Genomic DNA, 21,630 nt, shown 5'->3' with positions numbered 1-21,630 from the left:
CTTTCACGGGGAGGGCAGCCGGGCCCACTGGGTCGGGTCCCTGCTAGGACTTCCAGCAGGACTGGGCCCTCTGAAGGAGCAGACGGGCCTGTGGGCCACATGGGGGTCTGGTGGGGAGGCCTCCTCTGGTCCCCATGCAGGGGGCACAGGGGGGAGGCCAGCTACGAAAGAAAAGGGAAGAATGAGTCACAGAGAAGCAGGGGCCCACGGTCTCCAGGCAGAGGTGACCTCCCTCCCCAGGGAGGGTCTGAGTGCGGAGGGGGCAGCTTTCAGCTCCCTGCCTGGGGTGCAGCCCAGCAGGCCCCCAGCTGAAGGCCCATTTCCTGGATTCCCTGCCTCACCCCCCCCAACCCCCCATTCCCATAGGGACCCTGCTGGCCTGGGGCGCCAGAGGACCCTGAGGTTGGGGGGCCTCCTCCCCAGGCAGCAGGGAGGGCCTGCATGCCAAGGCTCAGGGAGGAGCCTGTGGGGGCGGCTGGGCTGGAAGGCAGCGGTGAGGAATGAGATTCCCCTCCCAGCCTTGAGTTGGGGTCCTGGGGCCCCATGAATTATTTCTCTAAGGTAAACACCGTTGCCTGGTCTCCGGTTCACTTCCGGACCCTCCCGTCACTTTAAATCAACACTGAAGGCAGAGTTTGCCCGGACCTTCACCCTGCAGGCTTGTTGTAGGGGGTGGGGGAGAGGCGGGGGCGAACCCACTGGTGGAGGGGGTGGCCAAGCCAGCTCCCCACTTCTGTCTCCCCTGGAGCCCCCGCAGGGGAAGAGTGGGGCGCAGACCGCACGCGGCCAGATGGCATCATAGCCCATTCTCTCACCGCCCAGCTCGCGGCCCGACCCCGCAGCACCCCCCCTGCACGCAGACGTGACCCCCCCGCACCCTCCCCCGTCCTGGCTCCCAGGCAAGAGCCACTGGGGCCCTGGACACACAACCATGGGCGGCGGGTCTGCAGGGTTCTCCCCTCCCGACTCGTCCCCCCAGGGACGGGCCACCCCTGACCACGCTCCCTTCCTCTCTGGGGCGCTGGGCCGAGCACCCTTCCCAGACCCGGTGCTGTGTCTGCCTCTGGCGCCGGCTCCATGGCCCGGCTCTGGGTGTTGTCTCCTACACACCGGGCCCCTCGCAGCCCCTGCCCACTGGAACCCCCCACCCTGCAGAACTGGAGCCCCTGCCCCTGCCGCAGGGAACCCCTCCGCACACCCGCCAGACGCCAGCTCCTCAGTGTGGACGCTCAGAGTTAGTTTCTGGGTGCTCTTCCAGGGGCACCTCACTCCCACACTGCACGGGGGTCCAGACCTCGCCCCTGTGCCGTGGGGCCAACTAGCCGTGTGACTGTGGGCTGCTGTGCGCAAGGCCGGGAGTGGGGTGCCCGGGACCAGCGGGAGGCCCTGTGGAACAGAGGGACCAGCCAGGGTGCTTGGTGCACAGGCGCTTTTATTCACTCAGGCGGCAGGCCCTGCGCCCGCGGCCGTCACAGGCCGAACCACTGGGGGACGCCGCCCCGCCGGGGGTCCTGGCGCTGCCTCTGCCGCTGCTCCTCCATCACCGCCTGGAGGTCGTCCTCCGTGGAGCCGTCTTTGGGGCTCGGCTTCTCAGGGAAGAGATCTGGGAACGTGAAGGTCTGTCCGTGTGCCTACGGAGGGGGAGAGAGGCTGCAGCCGGCCGGCGCCTGTGCGGCGGGGAGTCCTGGCCACGCGGACAGGACCTTCCCGCCTCCCCACCCATCTGCCCACTCGGTCGGCGGGGCTCCGCTTCTGTCTGACCCACAGTGAGGCTCTGTGACTCTCCCCATTGCAGTCTCTTTAGGTGTCTGCGAGCCGCCTGGGGGAGTGGGGCTGGAGGGAGGCTCAGGCGAACAGGGCTCCACCGTGTGCGGTGTTGCCTGAAACCGTTTCCATCCAAAATCCCCAACGGCCTTCACCCCACTGAGGACACCCCCCCCCCCCCGGCAGAGCCCTGCGACCCAACGCAAGCCACACACGAAGGGAAGCACAGGGCAGCAGCCTGCATGGGCTCGGCCCAGCTCTCCCATCTCACGCACAGCCCCCAAGTCCACCTGGACCCCCAGGCTCAGTGCCGGTGAGCCAGCCCCCAAGTCCCTAGTCAAGGGCAGGAGAAGAGGGCACCCCAGGCAGGTAGGGAGTGGGGGGCGGGGTGGGGGGCACCGTATCTGGGAAATTCTAGTAGTGAAATCAGCAAAGCGTGCTTGGTTCTTGCAGACCCTTGTTTTGCAAAGAAATCTGGATTGTGGGCGGCGGCCAAGGACAGGCTGACCCGGCCCTGTGCCCCCCGAGAACGTGAGGCTCATGCATTCGGGTCACGTGGCGCGGGGCGCGGTGGGAGCCAGCCTGCAGGAGGGTTATCTTGCACGTTTCAAACCTTTTCTTTCCTTTTATAAAATACCAAAGGGCAATAGTTTACATGCAAGGCTGACGGCTCAGAGGGGGGAGGGGGGTGTGTTTAATATATCGAGGTGATTCTGCTGGTTTTCTGAGGTGGGGGAAACCCAAAATGACATTTTAAATATAAATACAAAGATGGCAGCTTGCAACAGCTTGGGAGAGGACAGGGGCTGGGTGAAAGGAATCCTGTTTCTCACCAGCGACGGTGTGTGGGTGCCGACAGCGGCCCCCTTTCCAGAGAATTCCCTGGCCCTTTCACAAGCCCCCCAGCCCACAGAGAGGAGAGGGCGGCCGGACTGCGGAAAGTACAGGAGAGCAGGGGGAGGCCACGAGGCGAGGGGACCAGCCCAGGCGGGGCTGCAAACCTGCGCCTGCAGGGCCCGCAGCACCCGCAGCACCCGCAGCACCAGCAGCACCAGCAGCACCAGCAGCACCAGCGGGCCACTCATTCCTGCGCGCTGTGTCAACAGCAGGCCCCGCGGCAGGTCAGCCACCGAGGCCCTCGCTGGAGCCGGACTCGGGGCCAGAGAGATGCTTATCAGGTTGTCAGAGGAGGAAAACATGCGGGTCTCCCACCCGGTGGGACCGGCTTTTCCCAGCAGCCGACTCAAAGTAAATCTGGTGATTTGATTTGTCTTCCCGATTGACCCGCTGTGTGCTTCATAGCCGCTCTGTTTTTAGCAGCCCCGAGGGGGCCCAAAGGGACAGGCCGGTGAGGATGGGCGGCTGCGGCCGGGGTCCCCACCGCGGGGGACGGGACCGAGGAGGAACCCCTCCGGAGGGCACGGCCCCCCCTCGAGCTCTGCAGGCCCTGGCGGTGGGCTGGGGGCTGCACAAATGTCATTTGGAGCACCAGGGGCTGTGCCTGGCAGGGACCCCGGGACCCCAGTTGGGCGGCCGGTGCTGCTGCCTGGGGCTCACAAAGGCGTCGGCGCGGCAGCTGCAGACCCCAGATCTAAGTGCTCAGTTCGGTTTTCATGAGTGGGGGTGGGGGTGGGGGCCGGGCAAGAATGCGGGGCCCGGATGACTCAAAAGCCACTTGTAGCCATAGCTCCCCGTGAAGGGCCTCGTGGCGAACGTGGACATATGGGCCGTCCACCCGCCGCCGTGACAAAGACGGATGGCCGGGCCGACACGGAGGACACAGGCGTCTTTATGAGTCCAGCGGCGCCCCCCCACCCCACGGGCTGATTTTATGCACGGCAAATATTAGGCCAAATAATTACGGGGGCCCCGTTCAGGACAACAGCTGTGACTGTTTTTCAGAAAAGCTGCCACGCGGACGGGTCCCCTCACCAAGGGCCTCCCGCAGCAGCTGGGCCTGCGGCGGCTTCACCACAACGCTACTGCCATCTAGCGGCCGGCGCCGCGGCTCCACGCGGAGCTCCGACACAGAAACGGCCAACTGGAGCCCCCCACCCCCCAAACCGAGGGGCAGCTCCCGGACCCAGCGAGCAGGGCTGACCCGGGCCCTCGCAGCCTTGGGGTCGGGGGAAACCACCTCTGGGAGCGGGAGAGGGACGCGGGACTGAGTGCTTGACTGTCTGCAGCCCTGGGCTCGGTCAGTGAGGCTTGAGTGGCCGGACCCCCTGGCCAGGCAGGAGCCACAGGGGGAACCCGGGGACTGTGCAGGTGCCCACCACCCGACGTGCCAGGTGGGGCTCTGGGCCGGGGCCCCCACAGGGACGGGCACCCGTGGCCGGCTCCCTCCCGCCTGGGAGCCGTCCCCGTGCAGGGCCCCGAGGCCGCGGCTCTGATCTGCGGGGTCTGGTTTCTGTCAGAGCCCAAATCCCCGGGGCCTGGGTGGGCCTGCTCTGCCCGCAGCCTGTTCAAAGTTCAAAGGCTCAACAGGGTGGCCCCCGAGAAGCTCCAAAGTGCCCGGCCCGCCCCTCCCACCAGCTTAGCTGTGCTTTGAACCCCAGCTCCTCACGGATCTTGTTGTGGATTAGAGCAAAGGGCAGTGGACCTTGAGATCCTGCCCCTCAAGGCCTTCCTGGGCCCCGGGCAGTGGCTGCTGCACAAACACGGCGGCCCCCGCCCCCCGAGAGGTCACTGCCGGTCACGGCGCCCCCCGGGCCCCCGCCGCCGCCGGGCATGCACTCACCAGCTGCACGTAGGCCACCTTGTAGTCCGGCTTCTTCACCCTGACGTTCCTGTGGTCCCTCTTCCTGTTGGAACCTGCCGGGGGGAGAAACCCCTGACTGCGAGCACGAAGCTTTAAATCCCACTATTCCAGGCGCCCACTTTCCGGAGAGACTGGGTGCACGGGGGCGGCAGGGCACACCCCAAAGGCGGCCGTGCAATCTGCGGCCGTGCTGGGGGCGCGAGCCAGACCCCTCTCTGCTAAAACCCCCAGCACAGCGCTTCTCGGTCAGCACAGCGGCTCCTGCCGGCTCCTCGCCTCAGACCGAAGGCCTTCAGGTCCCCGGGGAGGAAGGGGGCCGGGGAGGAACGGGGCAGGCAAAGGGGTGAAGCAGCGCTCCGAGGGGCCTGTGAGAAGTGTGACCCTGGAGGTCAGCCCGGTGCCCTGTGCCAAGAGCTAGACCCACGGAGTGGCCGCGAGGGTGAGGTGGTCAGTGGCACGGGGGGCGGGGGGTGATCCCATACGTGCGACAGGGAGCAGCCCCGCCAGGCACCCACCATGCTGCACCCTGGTCCGCACGGCGGCCACGGGCACGCTGTAAATGCGCTCCAGGTAGTTCCTCAGGTCCACCCTGGTCATCCTGGGGGAGAAGGACAGGGCGTGTGAGCTGGGCTGGCGAACAGCAGCCCGGCCGTTGGGGTGACAGTCACCGGGTGGCGGGGAGGACGGGGGCACGGCCTCTGCGGCCACATCAGGGAGAAGCCACGGCCGTGGCTAGGCTGGACCCCCCCAGGGCCAGCGACGGGCCCCTCCCATCACTCCCACTGCTGCCACGTCAGCGTGGGGGTGACGGAGGGACCAGGCCCCAGGCCCCTGGTCGTCCCACTCGCCCTCCCGCTGGCCCACGCTCATGAGAGGCCTGGAGGCCTCGCTAAGGGGAAGGCTCCCGAGGGAAGTGGCGGTCTGCGGGTGCCCCCTGGCTGCCGGGAGCCCAGCCGGCCCAGCGTCCAGCCCTGGGAGGGCCCCGTCTGCAGCTCCCACCCCACTTCGAGGTCCTGACCGGCCCTTGCAGAAAGTGACTGTCCTTGGTGGGTGAGGCCCGTTCCCTTTTCGCTTTGAGCGCATCTGAAACTCGGGCCCCAGCCTCTCCTGCCCCTGCCAGCTCCCAAGGGAGCGCGAGCCAAGCCTGGGCCCACCCCTGGGACAGGCACACCCTGACGTTCCGAGCAGTACCCTGCAGCTGTGGCGACAGGAGGCCCAGAGGAGCCCCCTGGAGGAGCTGCTCTGGGGACCAGGCCTAGCCTCTTGGGAAGAGCAGGGACTCGATTCGGCGGGAGGGGCAGGAGGGAAGCCCCCTTGGGCTAGCCCCAGCTTCCCCAGGAGCAGGGGGCCGGGCTCGGCCTGCACACAGCAGGCCTCCGTCAACATTTGCAGAGCCCCCTGGGGCTGCGGCAGGAAGCCTCGCCCGCAGTCCCTGCGGACTCACTCCATGGGGATCCGGAACTGCACCGTGTCCTCGGGCTGGGCTGTGCCAGGCCGCACCAGCTGAATGAAGAAGTTGGTGCGGAAGACGCGGAGCTGCGGGTTGCCCAGCTGGTACAGGGGGTACCTGTGAGGGGGAGATGCGTGTCCACCGGGGGCCCAGAACGCCCCACAGGCCCCCATCTGCCCACCAGGCCAACGGGGGCAGGAAGCAACGGGGGCAGCTCTCTGCCGGCCACTGCCCCACGGCCCCCTTCACTCCCGCACGCGGGCTGCCGACCTCTGAGGCCAACCTGCAGAAAGCGCCAGCGAGTGATTCAAGGAACAAAGAGCCACCGAGAACAGGCCCCAGCCCCCAAAGAGGCAGGCGGCCCCAGCCCCCAAACAGGCAGGCGGCCCCAGCACGGCGGTCGCCATCCCAGGGGGGGCCCAGCGGCAGGCAGGCCCGTGCGCCGGGTGAGGGGGGATGGAGTCAGCTCACGGGCACAGGCTCACCCCGCAGCGGGGACGGGTCCCTTGCACACCCCCTGGGGAGGAGGACGCCAGCTCCTCCAGGACAAGAGTGAAGACGCAGGGCTCGGGGTACACGGTGTGTTCAGTTCCCCGCCCTGCCTCCTCCACCCCGAAATCCCCCAGGGTGGGCAGAGACCCACTGCCATCACTAAACGGACCCGGGCTGCGGGCCACACGGGCGGGCTGGGAGCCCAGGGGCAGAGTGTGGTGGAAGGTGGGTGCTGGGGGTCTCCCCGAGGGTTCCACCCACACCCTGGGACCATCTGCAGCACCCAGCACCGGAAGGGGCTCCGTGGGGCCGAATTCCACGCTGGCTCTTGCTTCCCAAGTCTGGGGGCGTGAGGAGGCCAGGGGGTCAGAGGGCCTGGTGGGGTGTCCTGAGGGGGGCCTGGCTGAGGCAGGAGCGGTGGGGGGACACCCCCAGGGCAGGGCTCGGGCCAGGACACCTCATCAGCCACGTGTGTGTGTGTGTGTGTGTGTGTGTGTGTGTGTGTGTGTGACCAGGTCGCCTTTGTGCAGGGTTGGGCACCGGCAGGGGCGGGAAGGGGGCAGGTCTGAGGGTGCAGGGCCTGCTTGTTGTACCCCGAACTCCTCACGGGAGCTCAGGCTGACAGTGGGCCCCTCGTGGTGACCAATGGCAGCACTGCAGGGGCCAGCGGCTGGCCCCCGGGTCACGTGGGAGTGCAGGGGCCCCGGCTCAGGCCTCCCACTCTCTCCAAGACCCCCACCCCCGCCTAGGGCCGGAGGGGGGCCGCCGAGCTGGGGGTGTAGAGGCCCCCCAGGCTGAGCACCAGGCCCGACCGTCCCCCAGCTCAGAGCAACTCCTGCGCTGACCAGCCTCCTGCAGGCCCAGCACCCGGGGGGCCCCCTGCCGCCCCCCCCCCCCCCCCCCCCGTTTCGCAAGCACCTCGACCTCCCATCGCTCAGGCAGCGCCTGACTCTCCTCTGCTCCAAACAACGAGCTGGCTGCCCGCCAGGGCCCTCCCGCCCGGGCCCGCGGTGACTCATCCCCATCCCACCCGCTCCCCCGGCCCGGCCCCCCCGGCCCCCGGCCTCCCCTCCGGGCCCCGCCAGCCAGGCAGCACGTGCGCGCCAGCGGGGCCGCCCGGCCCCTTCCCTTCCCGCCTGCACGTCCCCGGCCTCCGGCCCGGCTGGCAGCTCCCCTCCGCGGGCCCCGCGCCTCCAGGCGCCTCCGGAAAGCAGCCCTCCCGCCCCTCGCCGCCCGCACCGCCCCCGCCCGCGCGGAGACTGCTGGCGCCGGGGCCGGGGCGGGGGATGGGGGCGCAGAGCGGGCCGGGGCGCGCGGACCCACCCGCACCCTCCTCCCGCGCGCGCTGCACTCGGTCGCGCCTCTGTCCACGCGCGGGCGGGCGGGGGCCCTCGTGGTCGGGGCCTGGGGCGCCCCGCGTGCACTTGGGGGGCGGCAAGGGCGGGGGAGGGGCCGCGATCGGGGATGCGCGCTGCCGGCCCCCTCCCCTCGGGCCTGGGCCCGCGTCCCCTTGACCGTGACCCCCTCCCGCCCCCCCACCGTGGGCCGCCCCCCCACCGTGGGCCGCCCCCCCCGTGGGCCGCCCCACTCACAGCACGTTCCGCGCCATCGCCGGCTTCCGGTCCGCGGGCAGAGAGGCCGCGCGCGTGGCCCCGTGGCCTCCGCACAGCGCCCCCTGGTGTCCGGAGGGCGCGCCCCGCCCTGCACGGCTGCCCGGAGCCCGGAGCTCCCGCACCTGAGCCCCCGCCCCTCCCCGCCGGCCAGGGGTCCCCGCCGCGCCCTCGCCTGTCCCCAGGCGGGCCTGGCCCCCTCTGCACCCCGCAGCCTGACACGCTCTGCAGGGCAGGGAGGGCAGGGCAGGGGTGCCCAGCAAGCTCCAGGTGGGTGGGCATGCGGCCTGAGAGGGGCAGGCGCTGGGCCTGATGGCTGCTCCTGGGAGGGCAGGGGAGCCCCAGGGAGGCCCGGCCTGGGAGGGGCTGCAGGCCTCCCCCCGGGTGCGTGCTGATGGGAATGGCCCCAGTGGGCTCCCCAGGATGAAGGCGCAGTGAGGACGGGCCCAGGGGCAGGGTCGGGGGACTGGGCCCCAGCCTGCCTGCCTGCGGGGACAGCAGGCCTCCTGGGGGGACCGAGTCAGAAAAGCCACGTGGCCCGCGCCGGCTCGGCTCAGTGGGTAGCGACTCGGCCTGCGGGCGGAAGGGTCCCAGGTTCATTTCCGGGTCAAGGGCACAGGCCTGGGTGGCAGGTTTGGCTCCCGGCCTTTCCCTCCCCCTCCCTCCCTCCCTCTCCCTAAAAATCAATGGAAAAATGTCCTCGGGTGAGGATTAACAAAGGAAACCCACTCTGGGGGCCAGGGGGAGGGGAGGGCCGGAGGCCGCGCTCCGTTTACGAAGTGTGGCTGAGCCCTGTTCCAGCTGGAAGGTGAGATGTTACGTGCGGAGATGTGGCCGGAAATTGGGTTCGGCGTCGTGGGTGGCTGGCGGGGGTGGTGGGAGACGCTGTGCTGGGTTTGGGGGCTCTGCTGCGGTGTGGACCCCTCGACACTCAGCCCTTGCCTCTCTGACGATCTGTCAGCCGAGCCTCCCCCAAGGCCTGGCGTTTCTGAGCACAGAGTTGGGTCCCACGCGGAGGCAGCGGCGCCCCGGGGAGCTGCCCTCACTTCCTCCTGCCCCCTCCGTGCCGGCTTCCCCAGGAGAGAGGTGCCCGCGAAAGCAGGCGCCCGGCTGCCTGCAAAGCCTGATAAACACCGGTGGTGCTCTGGCCGCCAGACCTGCCCCCTGATGGGGGGGCTCCCTGAGTTTCTGGCCCCAGGGGGCCCCCGGCAGGAAGCCAGCCAGCAGGGCCCGGTCCTGCGACCCTGTGCCGTGGGTGGCAGTCTTGTCTCCGTGCCTCCCTCGGGGGCGAGGTGGTCCCCTTCTGGTCTGAAGGTGCAGTGAATGTCCGGTGACCCTGTGAGTGGCTGGCAAAGGCCGGGCAGCCCAGGCCAGGGTGGCAGGGGGGCCCCTCCCCAGCACCACCCCAGAGTGGCTTTGGCATTCCAAGCAGGCCACACCCCCAGAGCCGGGTCACCTGCAAGTACAATGGGTCCAGGTCGCGGCCATGCTGACTGAGGAGTGTGTGCCATCCCTGCCCAGACCCAGGCCCCGGCCGAAGACACCTGCCTGGCTTCCCCGAGGGCCTGGCCCACCCGGGCCGATGGTCCTCCCCGGGAGCAGCCTGTGGAGACCCGGAAGTGAGCCCGGCACCTCCTTCACGGTGACACGTATGTGCTCACGAGGGTCGGCCCTTTTTTGTTTTCCTGAACCTGTGACTCGTTTAGTCCTCTGTTTTGTGCGTGTTTTCCCTCGAATGAGGAGATGCTCTGAGCTGAATGGTGTCCTCCAAGCTCATTGCTGAGGTCCTGGCCCCGGACCTCAGAAGGGGGCTGAACGTGGAGCTGGGATCTTTAAAGCAGTGATTAAGCCGAAATGGGGTCACGGTGGGTCCTGATCTTACAGGTCTGGGGTCCTTCTGCGAAGAGGAGACGAGGACACAGACACACACGGGGACGACCCTGTGGGGACACAGGATGGAGACACAGCCACAGGCCCAGGAGAGGCCTCGGCAGCCAGCCCTGCGACAGCCGGGTCTCCCACCCCAGCCGCCAGGACCCGACGGTGAGTGTCTCTGGTTTAAGACGCCGCCCTGGCACTTGGCTGTGGCCGCCCTGGCAAACCTCTCCGGGTGTCCGAGTTCCCTGTGGGTTTCCACGTGCATTCACTGTGTTCATGATGTGACCCTCTGGTCGTATTTGCTCAGCACATTCGCTCAGTTGGTCCTTTGCCTTTTAATTGTTCAAACCAGCTCTAGTGTTGTCCCCTGTACGTACAGCCCCAGCGCGCACACCTCTCCCCCACAGCCTGAGGGTGAGCACGTCCCTCACCCCTGAAGGGCCCCAGGGCCTCTGCCACCCCTTCTCCCTTCCCTCCCCACCCTTCCTCCCCCCCCACTCCCCAGCGCCCGTGACCTGGTCAGCCTGCACGCTATAGAGTTTTCCATAAATGGAAGTACAGTATATATGCTCTCTTGTTTGGCTGCTTTCCCCGGCATAGCTATTGTGGGACTCATTTGTGCCTTGCGTGCGTCGGGCCGCATTCCTCTGGCTGCCATGGTATGGACACACCACAGCTTGTTTATCCATTCCCTGTTGATGGACATTTGGGCTGTTTCCAGTTTTCGACGATGAAAAACAAAGCGGTATTTACATTCATGTGAAAGTCTTTACAAGGACAAACATTTCCTTTTCTCATGGGTAAATGCTTAGAAGGAGAATGACTTAGATCACATGGGAGGTTTATGTTTAACTGTTTTAAGAAAAAGAGACATTGCCAACTGATTCGTTTCACATTTCTGCTGGCGAGGTGGGGCCCCCCACCCCCCGCGGACCCTGGTGTGCTGGGCTTGCAAGCGCCAGGGTCCTGAGAGCGGGGCGTCCTGTGATCTTAGTTCGTGCTCCCCCCCCCCCCCCCCCCCCCCCCCCCGTGACCCGGGGCCCCCCACCCTGCAGTTTTCACAGGGCCACTTGCCGTTCCTTTATCTTGTTAATGAGGTATCACTTCTACTCTTTGGCCCATTTTTTAAAAAAAGCCCGGTTGTTTGTTTTCTCATTATTAAGTGTCTGTGCTTTTTGGTACAATTCTTGTTCGTTTCCCCCTTTTTGTGAGAGGACTTTATATCTTCTGGGTCAGGCCTTGGTGAACTGTTTGCTTGGCAAAGATTTCCTTCCACCCAGTGCCTTAGATTTCCATTCTCTTGATGAAATTCTCTTAGATTTTCATTCTCTTAGATTTTCATTGAAAGAGCAAGTGATAAACATGTTTGAGGCCTCGTCACGCACCAGCTTGCTTTTCCGGGGGGCTGTGCTTTCGGCCTGGCGTCTGGGCGATCTGGGCCCGGCACGTGCTCCAAGGAGGTCTCCCGCGTGTCCGGTCCTCGCCTCGTGTGTGGGCCTGTGATCCAGTTTGAGTTCATGTTTGGCGAGAGGGTGAGGTCTGATTCCAAGTCGTTGCTGTCACCAGTGTTGCCCGTGGACGTCCCGTGTCCCGCACGATGCCCCGGACAAGGGGTCATCCCTGCGGAGGTGGGAGCGTGTCTCCGGGCCTTTATTTTATCCTCCGCTCTCCGGGACCAGCCTCTTCTCGGTAACCCTCATCCTGTGCTGGTTCTTAGGACGCGGGCTCAACTTCGTTCTTCTTTCTCGGGGTGGTTTGGACGGCCCTGGGTCCCCCGCACGTTCACGGGAATGGTGGACTCGGTCGTGGAACGCGGCTGGGACTCTGACTGGGGTTGCACTGAACCTAGAGACTAAGGGGGGGGACAGCCGACGTCCCCGCCGTCTTGACTGACCCTCCCCATCCACGAGTCTGTCGCCCCCTCTCTCTCTCGCCAATGTTTTCTGTGAATCCAAGCGCAGCTCCTTATACCCTTTTGCCAGGCATCCCTCTTGGGGGGACACTGTTGGGAAGTGGTTTTGTTTTGAAAGGTCACCGCCCCATTGCTCAGGCCCATCTGGTAGAAACACCCCGAGACCAGCGTGTGTGCAGAGACCTTGCCGAGCTCACTCTGGTCCTCGTCCCTCTTCCCGGAGGCCCCGTCATGTTGGCCGTGCGGGTTGTCCGTCACTCCCACCCGCACCGTCTTTTCCTGTCTCGTTGCGGTAGCGAGCCCCTCCCGTGGGTGCCCGGTGGACTCCCTCGCCCTGGCCCTGTTCGCAGCGAGAGCACTGCCACGCTTTCCCCGGGGCGGGGGGGCGGGGGGGGGGCGGGGGACGTGTTAGAGCGAGGAGCTCCTCATTCGTGAGAGCCTTTTCGTGTGTGTGTGTGTGTGTGTGTGTGTGTGTGTGTGTGACTTAGGAACGCGTGTTGAATTTTGTCAAATGCTCTTCGCGTCTCGAGCTGATCATACGGGCTTTTTCCGTTTTCAGTTTGTGAACGTGGTGAGTTGCCCGGATGGTCTGAGTGTCAGACCAGCCCTGCGTCCCTGGGATAAGCCACGCTTGGTCCCGACGGGCCTCCCGCTCAGCCACTGCTGGGCCCCCTTGGCTAGCGTTGTGTTTGGAATGTGTGCGCCCAGGCATCTGAGGGTGGCTGGTCTGCAGCTTCCTTCTCTCATCCTGCCCGTGGTGCTGGAGTCCGGGTGATGCCGGCCCCACAGAATGAGCTGTAAGGGGGTCCCTCGCTCCCGGTGCTGGGAAGAGTCTGTAATTGCTACCATTGCCCCTCCTCCTCCTTTACATGGTGGGTAGGATCCACCCATGAAGCCGTCGAGGCCTGGAGTTTTCTTTGTGGGGAAGTTTCTTTTGTTGTTGTTTTTTGTTTTTTAATCCTTATCTGAGGATATTTTTTCTATTGGAAGGGAGGGAGAGGGAGAAAGAGAGAGAGAGAGAGAGAGAGAGAGAGAGAGAGAAACATCCCCGTGAAGGGAGGCACATGGACTGGTTGCCTCCTGCACATGCCCTGGCTGGGGCTGGGGACCGAACCTACAACCCAGGTCTGTGCCCTTGACCGGGAATCGAACCCAAGAGCCTTCGGTGCTCGGGCAGGCGCGCTAACCACTGAGCACCAGCCAGGGCTGCTGCCTTTTCTGTGGGAAGTTTTTCCCTGCACGACCGAGTCTTTGGTAGCTACGGGTGTGCTCAGGTTCTCCCTTGCTTTCTGAGTGAGCTTTCTTAGATGGTGTTTTTTACGAAATGTGGCTATTCCTTCTCACCCATCCAACCGACTGGCATAAGGTTGCTCACACTCTGCCCTCATGGCTCCTTAATGCCTGCCCCCCCCCGGGTCGATGGCCCCCTCGCTCCTGAGCCGGCACTGTCTGCTCTCTCCCTGTCCCTCTTCTGATCAGATGGATTCGAGGGTTGCCAGTGTGTGTCTGTCAGCGTGTGAAGCTTTGGTCTTATTTTTATGTATTTATTTTTTAAATATGTTGTTTTTTTCTTTAATTTCAGAGAGGAAGGGAGAGGGAGAGAAAGCTAGAAACATCCATGATGAGAGACAATCATGGATCGGCTGCCTCCTGCACGCCCCACGCTGGGGATGGAGCCCGCCACCCGTGCATGTGACCCGACCGGGAATCGAACCCTGACCCCCTGGTTCATAGGTCAACACTCAACCCCTGAGCTATGCTGGCCGGGCTTGGCTTTATTTTCTTTAAATTTTTCTATTGTTTTTATGTTTCCCGCTTCATCCGTATCATAGCCTTTCTGGTGCTTTCTTAGGCTTTAACTTGCGTTTCCCCGCTCTGTTCCTTAAGGAGGGAGCTGGGATCGGGGACCGAGGCCCCTCTCTCCCCCCTCCGCCGGCGCTGGCGGGTGGACTTGGCCCCGGCACTGCCTCCGTGGCACTCCCCCGCCCGCACTCCTTCTGGCGAGAGCTCTTCCTGAGGCCCCTCTTTGCTTTCCTTCCCCTCATGGATCATTTAGAAGTGTGTTATTTCGATTCCAAATACTTGAGCGTTTTCCAAGGATCTTTCTGTTATTGATTTATAATTTAATTCCTTATGGTCCAAGAACATAATCCGTGGGACTTGAACCCTCCTCAACTTATTAAGTCTTGTTTTATGGCCCAGAACGCGGTCTGTATCCGTGAGCGTCCCGTGTGCACGGGAAGGAATGTGCTTGGTGGAGTGTTCCATCGGCTCGCGGGCGGTGGGCGGGCGGGCGGGCTGGCAGCCGCGAGGCCCCCTCTGTCCTGGCTCGGTTTCTGCCTGCACGTCCCGTTAACCATTGCGGGGGGCTCTGCCCCACTGGAGCTGCGCCCTGTTTCTCCTCTCAGAGCACCACTGTCGGCTTCACGTATATTTTGAAGGGACCGTGTGTCTTCATATTTATTTTTAATCTTTAAATATATGTATTTGTATTGATTTCAGAGAGGAAAGGAGAGGGAGAGAGAGAAGGAAATGTCCATGAGGAGAGAGAATCATGGACCGGCTGCCTCCTGCGCGCCCCACACCGGGGATGGAGCCCGCAACCCGGGCCTGTGCCCTGACCGGGACTCGAACCCTGACCTCCTGGTTCATAGGCCCACGCTCCCCTCTGAGCCCCACCGGCCGGCCAGGCTGTGTCTTCACGTTTAAAGTGTGTCCCTAGGCGCCAGCTAGACCCTAGTCGTGGCCAGTTTCCTCTGAGCACAGGCCGGTCAGTCGGGCTCTGCTGCCCTGAGGACCCCCGCGGCTCTCTCCTCGCGGATCCTCCATCCGATGAGCTTTCCTGTCTGGTCTCCCTATACCTCCGTGCTCTCTCGTCAGCTCAGGGGTGCAGTGGGGCTCCCCCTCCGTGCCCCCTTCCTGCACCCAGGCCTGAACACTCCCCAGGAAGCGAGCCGGGCAGCTGTGGGACGCGCCCCGACCCTTCTCCGCCTCCCGGCGACCTCGCTGCTCACTGCCTAATGGTCTGTGTGGTTTTCACCGGTTTGTCTTGCTAGCTGCTCGGTGGGGTGTTTCGGCCGGAGGATGAACGTGCCCCCGTGACCCCACCTCGTCTGGCAGCAGTGAACACTGTTTGATGTACGGCAACTGGACCGTTTTAAGCAGAGAAATTTACGGAGCTCGCCGTGGCCTTCCACGGCCGGTGAGCTCGGAACGCCGATCTGCCGCCTCCTCTCTCCTCTGGTTTCATTTCTGACAGCCTCCTCCCACGTCGAACTCTCTCCCCTCCCGGCACGTGCTGGTATGTGCTGCGGAGGGAGGGACACGCTCCTGGCCTTTGTCCTGCACACACATGTGGTGCCCTCAGCCGCCTTTGGTAACCAGCCCGCCACCACCCCGTCCTTGGTGAGGACACCCCAGATTCCTGTGTACCGGGTGATCATGCCGGTGAACACTGGCCCAGGGAGAAGCTGTGCAGCCTCCGAAAGTAGAGGTGTTGGGGTTGTGAGCCCCGGCTGGTGGCAGCGTCCACGGGGTAGTGGCTGTGTGTCCCTGTGGCAGCCACTCTGCACCCCCGTTGGCTGCGTGTCCCTGTGGCAGCCACTCTGCACCCCCGTTGGCTGCGTGTCCCTGTGGCACCCACTCTGTACCCCCGTTGGCTGCGTGTCCCTGTGGCACCCACTCTGTACCCCCGTTGGCTGCGTGTCCGTGTGGCACCCATTCTGTACCCCCGTTGGCTGCGTGTCCCTGTGGCACCCACTCTGTACCCCCGTTGGCTGCGTGTCCCTGTGGCACCCACTCTGTACCCCCGTTGGCTGCGTGTCCCTGTGGCACCCACTCTGTACCCCCGTTGGCTGCGTGTCCCTGTGGCACCCACTCTGCACCCCCGTTGGCTGCGTGTCCCTGTGGCACCCACTCTGCACCCCCGTTGGCTGCGTGTCCCTGTGGCACCCACTCTGCACCCCCGTTGGCTGCGTGTCCCTGTGGCACCCACTCTGTACCCCCGTTGGCTGCATGTCCCTGTGGCACACACTCTGTACCCCCGTTGGCTGTGTGTCCCTGTTGAACACACTTGTGCCCCCGTTGGCTGCATGTCCCTGTGGCACACACTTGTGCCCCCGTTGGCTGCATGTCCCTGTGGCACACACTTGTGCCCCCGTTGGCTGCGTGTCCCTGTGGCACCCACTCTGTACCCCCGTTGGCTGTGTGTCCCTGTGGCACCCACTCTGCACCCCCGTTGGCTGTGTGTCCCTGTGGCACCCACTCTGCACCCCCGTTGGCTGTGTGTCCCTGTGGCACCCACTCTGCACCCCCGTTGGCTGTGTGTCCCTGTGGCACCCACTCTGCACCCCCGTTGGCTGTGTGTCCCTGTGGCACCCACTCTGCACCCCCGTTGGATGCGTGTCCCTGTGGCACCCACTCTGCACCCCCGTTGGCTGCGTGTCCGTGTGGCACCCACTCTGCACCCCCGTTGGCTGCGTGTCCCTGTGGCACCCACTCTGCACCCCTGTTGGCTGCGTGTCCCTGTGGCACCCACTCTGCACCCCCGTTGGCTGCGTGTCCCTGTGGCACCCACTCTGCACCCCCGTTGGCTGCATGTCCCTGTGGCACCCACTCTGCACCCCTGTTGGCTGCATGTCCCTGTGGCACACACTTGTGCCCCCGTTGGCTGCGTGTCCCTGTGGCACCCACTCTGCACCCCTGTTGGCTGCATGTCCCTGTGGCACACACTTGTGCCCCCGTTGGCTGCGTGTCCCTGTGGCACCCACTCTGCACCCCCGTTGGCTGCGTGTCCCTGTGGCACCCACTCTGCACCCCCGTTGGCTGCGTGTCCCTGTGGCACCCACTCTGCACCCCCGTTGGCTGCGTGTCCCTGTGGCACCCACTCTGTACCCCCGTTGGCTGCGTGTCCCTGTGGCACCCACTCTGTACCCCCGTTGGCTGCGTGTCCCTGTGGCACCCACTCTGTACCCCCGTTGGCTGTGTGTCCCTGTGGCACCCACTCTGCACCCCCGTTGGCTGCGTGTCCCTGTGGCACCCACTCTGCACCCCCGTTGGCTGCGTGTCCCTGTGGCACCCACTCTGCACCCCCGTTGGCTGCATGTCCCTGTGGCACACACTTGTGCCCCCGTTGGCTGCGTGTCCCTGTGGCACCCACTCTGCACCCCCGTTGGCTGCGTGTCCCTGTGGCACCCACTCTGCACCCCCGTTGGCTGCGTGTCCCTGTGGCACCCACTCTGCACCCCCGTTGGCTGCGTGTCCCTGTGGCACCCACTCTGTACCCCCGTTGGCTGCGTGTCCCTGTGGCACCCACTCTGTACCCCCGTTGGCTGCGTGTCCCTGTGGCACCCACTCTGTACCCCCGTTGGCTGTGTGTCCCTGTGGCACCCACTCTGCACCCCCGTTGGCTGCGTGTCCCTGTGGCACCCACTCTGCACCCCCGTTGGCTGCGTGTCCCTGTGGCACCCACTCTGCACCCCCGTTGGCTGCGTGTCCCTGTGGCACCCACTCTGCACCCCCGTTGGCTGCGTGTCCCTGTGGCACCCACTCTGCACCCCCGTTGGCTGCGTGTCCCTGTGGCACCCACTCTGCACCCCCGTTGGCTGCGTGTCCCTGTGGCACCCACTCTGCACCCCTGTTGGCTGCGTGTCCCTGTGGCACCCACTCTGCACCCCCGTTGGCTGCGTGTCCCTGTGGCACCCACTCTGCACCCCCGTTGGCTGCATGTCCCTGTGGCACCCACTCTGCACCCCTGTTGGCTGCATGTCCCTGTGGCACACACTTGTGCCCCCGTTGGCTGCGTGTCCCTGTGGCACCCACTCTGCACTCCTGTTGGCTGCATGTCCCTGTGGCACACACTTGTGCCCCCGTTGGCTGCGTGTCCCTGTGGCACCCACTCTGCACCCCCGTTGGCTGCGTGTCCCTGTGGCACCCACTCTGCACCCCCGTTGGCTGTGTGTCCCTGTGGCACCCACTCTGCACCCCCGTTGGCTGTGTGTCCCTGTGGCACCCACTCTGTACCCCCGTTGGCTGCGTGTCCCTGTGGCACCCACTCTGCACTCCCATTGGCTGCGTGTCCCTGTGGCACCCACTCTGCACCCCTGTTGGCTGCATGTCCCTGTGGCACACACTCTGTACCCCTGTTGGCTGCGTGTCCCTGTGGCACCCACTCTGCACCCCCATTGGCTGCATGTCCCTGTGGCACCCACTCTGCACCCCTGTTGGCTGTGTGTCCCTGTGGCACCCACTCTGTACCCCCGTTGGCTGCATGTCCCTGTGGCCCCCACTCTGCACCCCCGTTGGCTGTGTGTCCCTGTGGCACCCACTCTGCACCCCCGTTGGCTGCGTGTCCCTGTGGCACCCACTCTGTACCCCCGTTGGCTGCGTGTCCCTGTGGCACACACTCTGTACCCCCGTTGGCTGTGTGTCCCTGTTGAACACACTTGTGCCCCCGTTGGCTGCATGTCCCTGTGGCACACACTTGTGCCCCCGTTGGCTGCGTGTCCCTGTGGCACCCACTCTGTACCCCCGTTGGCTGCATGTCCCTGTGGCACACACTCTGTACCCCCGTTGGCTGTGTGTCCCTGTTGAACACACTTGTGCCCCCGTTGGCTGCATGTCCCTGTGGCACACACTTGTGCCCCCGTTGGCTGCATGTCCCTGTGGCACACACTTGTGCCCCCGTTGGCTGCGTGTCCCTGTGGCACCCACTCTGCACCCCCGTTGGCTGTGTGTCCCTGTGGCACACACTTGTGCCCCCGTTGGCTGCATGTCCCTGTGGCACACACTTGTGCCCCCGTTGGCTGCATGTCCCTGTGGCACACACTTGTGCCCCCGTTGGCTGCGTGTCCCTGTGGCACCCACTCTGCACCCCCGTTGGCTGTGTGTCCCTGTGGCACCCACTCTGCACCCCCGTTGGCTGTGTGTCCCTGTGGCACCCACTCTGCACCCCCGTTGGCTGTGTGTCCCTGTGGCACCCACTCTGCACCCCCGTTGGCTGCGTGTCCCTGTGGCACCCACTCTGCACCCCCGTTGGCTGCGTGTCCGTGTGGCACCCACTCTGCACCCCCGTTGGCTGCGTGTCCCTGTGGCACCCACTCTGCACCCCCGTTGGCTGCGTGTCCCTGTGGCACACACTTGTGCCCCCGTTGGCCCCCCTGGAAAATGCAGATGTGAGGGCATCACCACCTCGGGCAAAGGCACTGAAGCTCGGCCTGGCCCTGGTGCCGGGCACCCAGCACCCGCCTTTGAATCCACTCTCCATTCCCTTCACATCGAATCCGCTCTTGGTTTTCACCTCGGTCTTCGCGCTTCCTGCCCGTTCTCCCTTCCCAGGCGTCTGACATTCATCCGCCCGCCCCCACCCCCCAGCCTGGCCCCAGATAGATCTCATCAGAATCTGCTGGGGAAGCTGGCAGCTCTATACATTGATCGGGAAGAGCCGATTCTCGTAAACTTCCTGCCAGAGCAGGATGTGTGCGTTCCCTCCTCTCCCGTTTGTTTATACGTTTCTCATTAGCGGGTGTCCTGTCCCTCCTGCAGCCCCGGTCCTGGGAGGGGGAGGGCCATGCTGTGTCTCCCTGCGCCTGGCCCCGCCGGCTTTTGTTTGGGAGTGAAGTGTGTTACCCACTTTATCTCCGCACAGGCCGGCTGGAAGGCAGGCCGCGATATGGACGTGAAATATGTGTGCTGCGTCTGGCGGCTTTCCTGCGGCCTCTCATCATTCTGAGAGCTCTTCCGCTGGTGCTGGGGCGGGAAGGGCTGCGGGCCCCCTCCTCCCAGGCCTATTCGTCTGATTTCCGTTTCACGTCGCCGGCATTGTCTCTGGTTTCCAGCCCCGGCCTGAGCCCTAATGGTAAAAGCAGGCGTCCTTGCTGGGTTCCTGTCTCGGCCTGGAATGCGCCGGCCGGTCGGCCGCACAGGCAGATAGCGGAAGCGCCTGGCCACCGCCTTCCCTCGTTTCTGCAGGTTTTGTGCTCAGAAGCGAGGGCTGACCCTCAGCAAAGGCCCTTTCCCGGTGGTTCACTGCCCTGAGCGGCGCGAGCTGCTCTGGGAGGGAGGATGAGAATAGGAAGGGAAAAAAATAAAAAGAATAGGAAGGGACTGCTGCACCCCCAGCCCCGGGCCCCCAGCCCTACGAACAAGACGTGACCAGCCCTGTCCCACGCCCGCTTGGGCGAACCCCACCCGCCCGCCCGAGGGGCCCATCCATCTGAGCCGTGTGCTCCTCACATCCAGGCGCACATAACTCACTGTCAGGCTGAGAAATGGTGTGTCAGGGATAGCACGCTCCCCTGTCCCAGCAGCTCGCTCACCACCCGGGGCCCTGCTTTCAAGATTTTGGCAGAGGCTGCGGGAGCTGCGGGTCCTTGTTTTAACCCTGCAGGCCCCGGAGGAGCACGGCACGCAGGAGGGTGGCAGCTGCTCGGACCGTGTGTGGGGGTCCCTGTGTGGGGGCAGCAGCCACATGGGCCCGGCTGGGAGCCCGCAGCCCCCTGACCCCGGCGCCATGCGCCGGCCCCCGCCACCACGGTTTTCTTGCGCGTGTGGCTCTTCCCGGCCCCGGGCACTGTCGAGGCACAGCCCAGGCCCGTTGTCGTGGCGAGGGGCCCGCGGTCAGGCGTTTCGGGCGGCGTCTTCACGGGTTTTGGGCCGGAATATTGCTTGGTGGCCTTTTTCCTAACGGGCCCCTGACCTTCCCCCTGCGGGCGCGGGGGCCAACCCTCCTGGGGGCCGTGCGGACGCCCCCACCACGTGGCTGCGGGGCCTTCTGACCCAGAGAAGCTCTCGGTCCCTCACCGCGTTCTCCTGGCGTCGGTTCCTCTCGGTTCTGCGGGCTGGGGCTCTGTGTCTGGTCCCGGGAGGGGCCCTGTGAGCGGGGCCTTGGGGCATTCTCCTGCCATCTCTTTCCTGAAGGCCCGATGTAGGTCTTCAGACGGCCAGGGGTCGAGCGGGCGGGGGGCGTGGATGGGGGCAGCGCCTTCACTTTCTCATCCTCGACCCCACGGCTGCTCCAGCACCATCTCTGCTGCAGGCGCCCGGCCCCCCCGCCCCCCTGAATCTGTGGGGGTGTTCCCATGTCCCTGGGGACCCCACCTTAGGGGCCCAGAGGAGAGTGTGTTTTTCTTGCCTACGAGTGGTTTCGTTTTAAGTTTTTTTTTCTTGTTCCACAGCTCCGGCTGCCACACCCGGGTGAAGGCGAGCAGAGCTGGCCACTCAGAAAGGTGCCTCTTCAGGGGCAGTGATTGTTCGAAGTGGATAAATCTGAAGAACAGCAGTTCTGCGAGACTCTCGCCCGGCCGGGTGGCTCAGGGGCTGAGCATCGACCTAGGAACCAGGAGGTCAGGGTTCGATTCCCAGTCGGGGCACAGGCCCGGGTTGCGGGCTGGATCCCCAGTGGGGGGCGTGCAGGAGGCAGCTGATCCGTGACTCTCATCATGGATGTTCCTATCTCTCCCTTCCTCTCTGAAATCAATAAAACTGTATTTAAAAAAACATATTAACAAAAAAAGACTCTGAGCCCCAAGTGAAGTTGGCCTTGGTGAGCGGACACTGACGTCTGGGAGGGAAACCTCTCCTGGGAGGGTCCCCCTCGGGGCCCAGGGAGGGCCGATGCCCGAGTGCACAGCCGCTGAGCTCAGGAGAGGGCTGGACACACACCTGGGGACCCCATGTCCTGCCCCAGAACTGCCCCCCCATATCCTCTCATCTTCAGGGGCACGTGGCGGGTCACGGGGTGGCCTCCGCCATACGGTGCGCTGTC

The 21,630-nt window shown here is 64.9% G+C and overlaps 1 protein-coding gene and 1 long non-coding RNA gene across 8 annotated transcripts; one reads left to right on the top strand and one right to left on the bottom strand.

Moving 5' to 3' along the window:
- Positions 1-1,414: 1,414 nt before the first annotated feature.
- MRPL23 (mitochondrial ribosomal protein L23) lies at positions 1,415-8,118 on the bottom strand. 6 transcript variants are annotated; one of them, XM_081099403.1, is made up of 5 exons: positions 8,060-8,118; positions 5,970-6,092; positions 5,041-5,123; positions 4,505-4,578; positions 1,415-1,631 (listed from the first exon to the last, which is right to left on the bottom strand). In XM_081099403.1, the coding sequence occupies exons 1-5, from the start codon at positions 8,074-8,076 to the stop codon at positions 1,470-1,472; spliced, it is 459 nt and encodes a 152-aa protein (XP_080955529.1). In that variant the 5' UTR covers positions 8,077-8,118; the 3' UTR covers positions 1,415-1,469. The 6 variants fall into 6 exon arrangements, with proteins under 6 accessions (XP_080955529.1, XP_080955531.1, XP_080955530.1 ...); XM_081099405.1 differs by lacking the exon at positions 8,060-8,118 and adding an exon at positions 7,791-7,832; XM_081099404.1 differs by lacking the exon at positions 8,060-8,118 and adding an exon at positions 7,386-7,483.
- Positions 8,119-8,327: 209 nt separating this feature from the next.
- On the top strand, positions 8,328-21,357 carry LOC308524827. 2 transcript variants are annotated; one of them, XR_013996431.1, is made up of 4 exons: positions 8,328-8,885; positions 9,599-9,726; positions 9,962-10,120; positions 21,041-21,357. It is a non-coding gene; the product is annotated as an uncharacterized lncRNA (long non-coding RNA). The 2 variants fall into 2 exon arrangements; XR_013996430.1 differs by lacking the exon at positions 9,599-9,726.
- Positions 21,358-21,630: the final 273 nt, after the last annotated feature.

The sequence above is a fragment of the Myotis nattereri genome (assembly GCF_964212035.1).
Source record: "Myotis nattereri genome assembly, chromosome: 9".
Lineage (NCBI taxonomy): Eukaryota > Metazoa > Chordata > Mammalia > Chiroptera > Vespertilionidae > Myotis > Myotis nattereri.
Note: the sequence above shows the minus strand (reverse complement) of the source record. Positions and strands in the feature narration are given on the sequence as shown.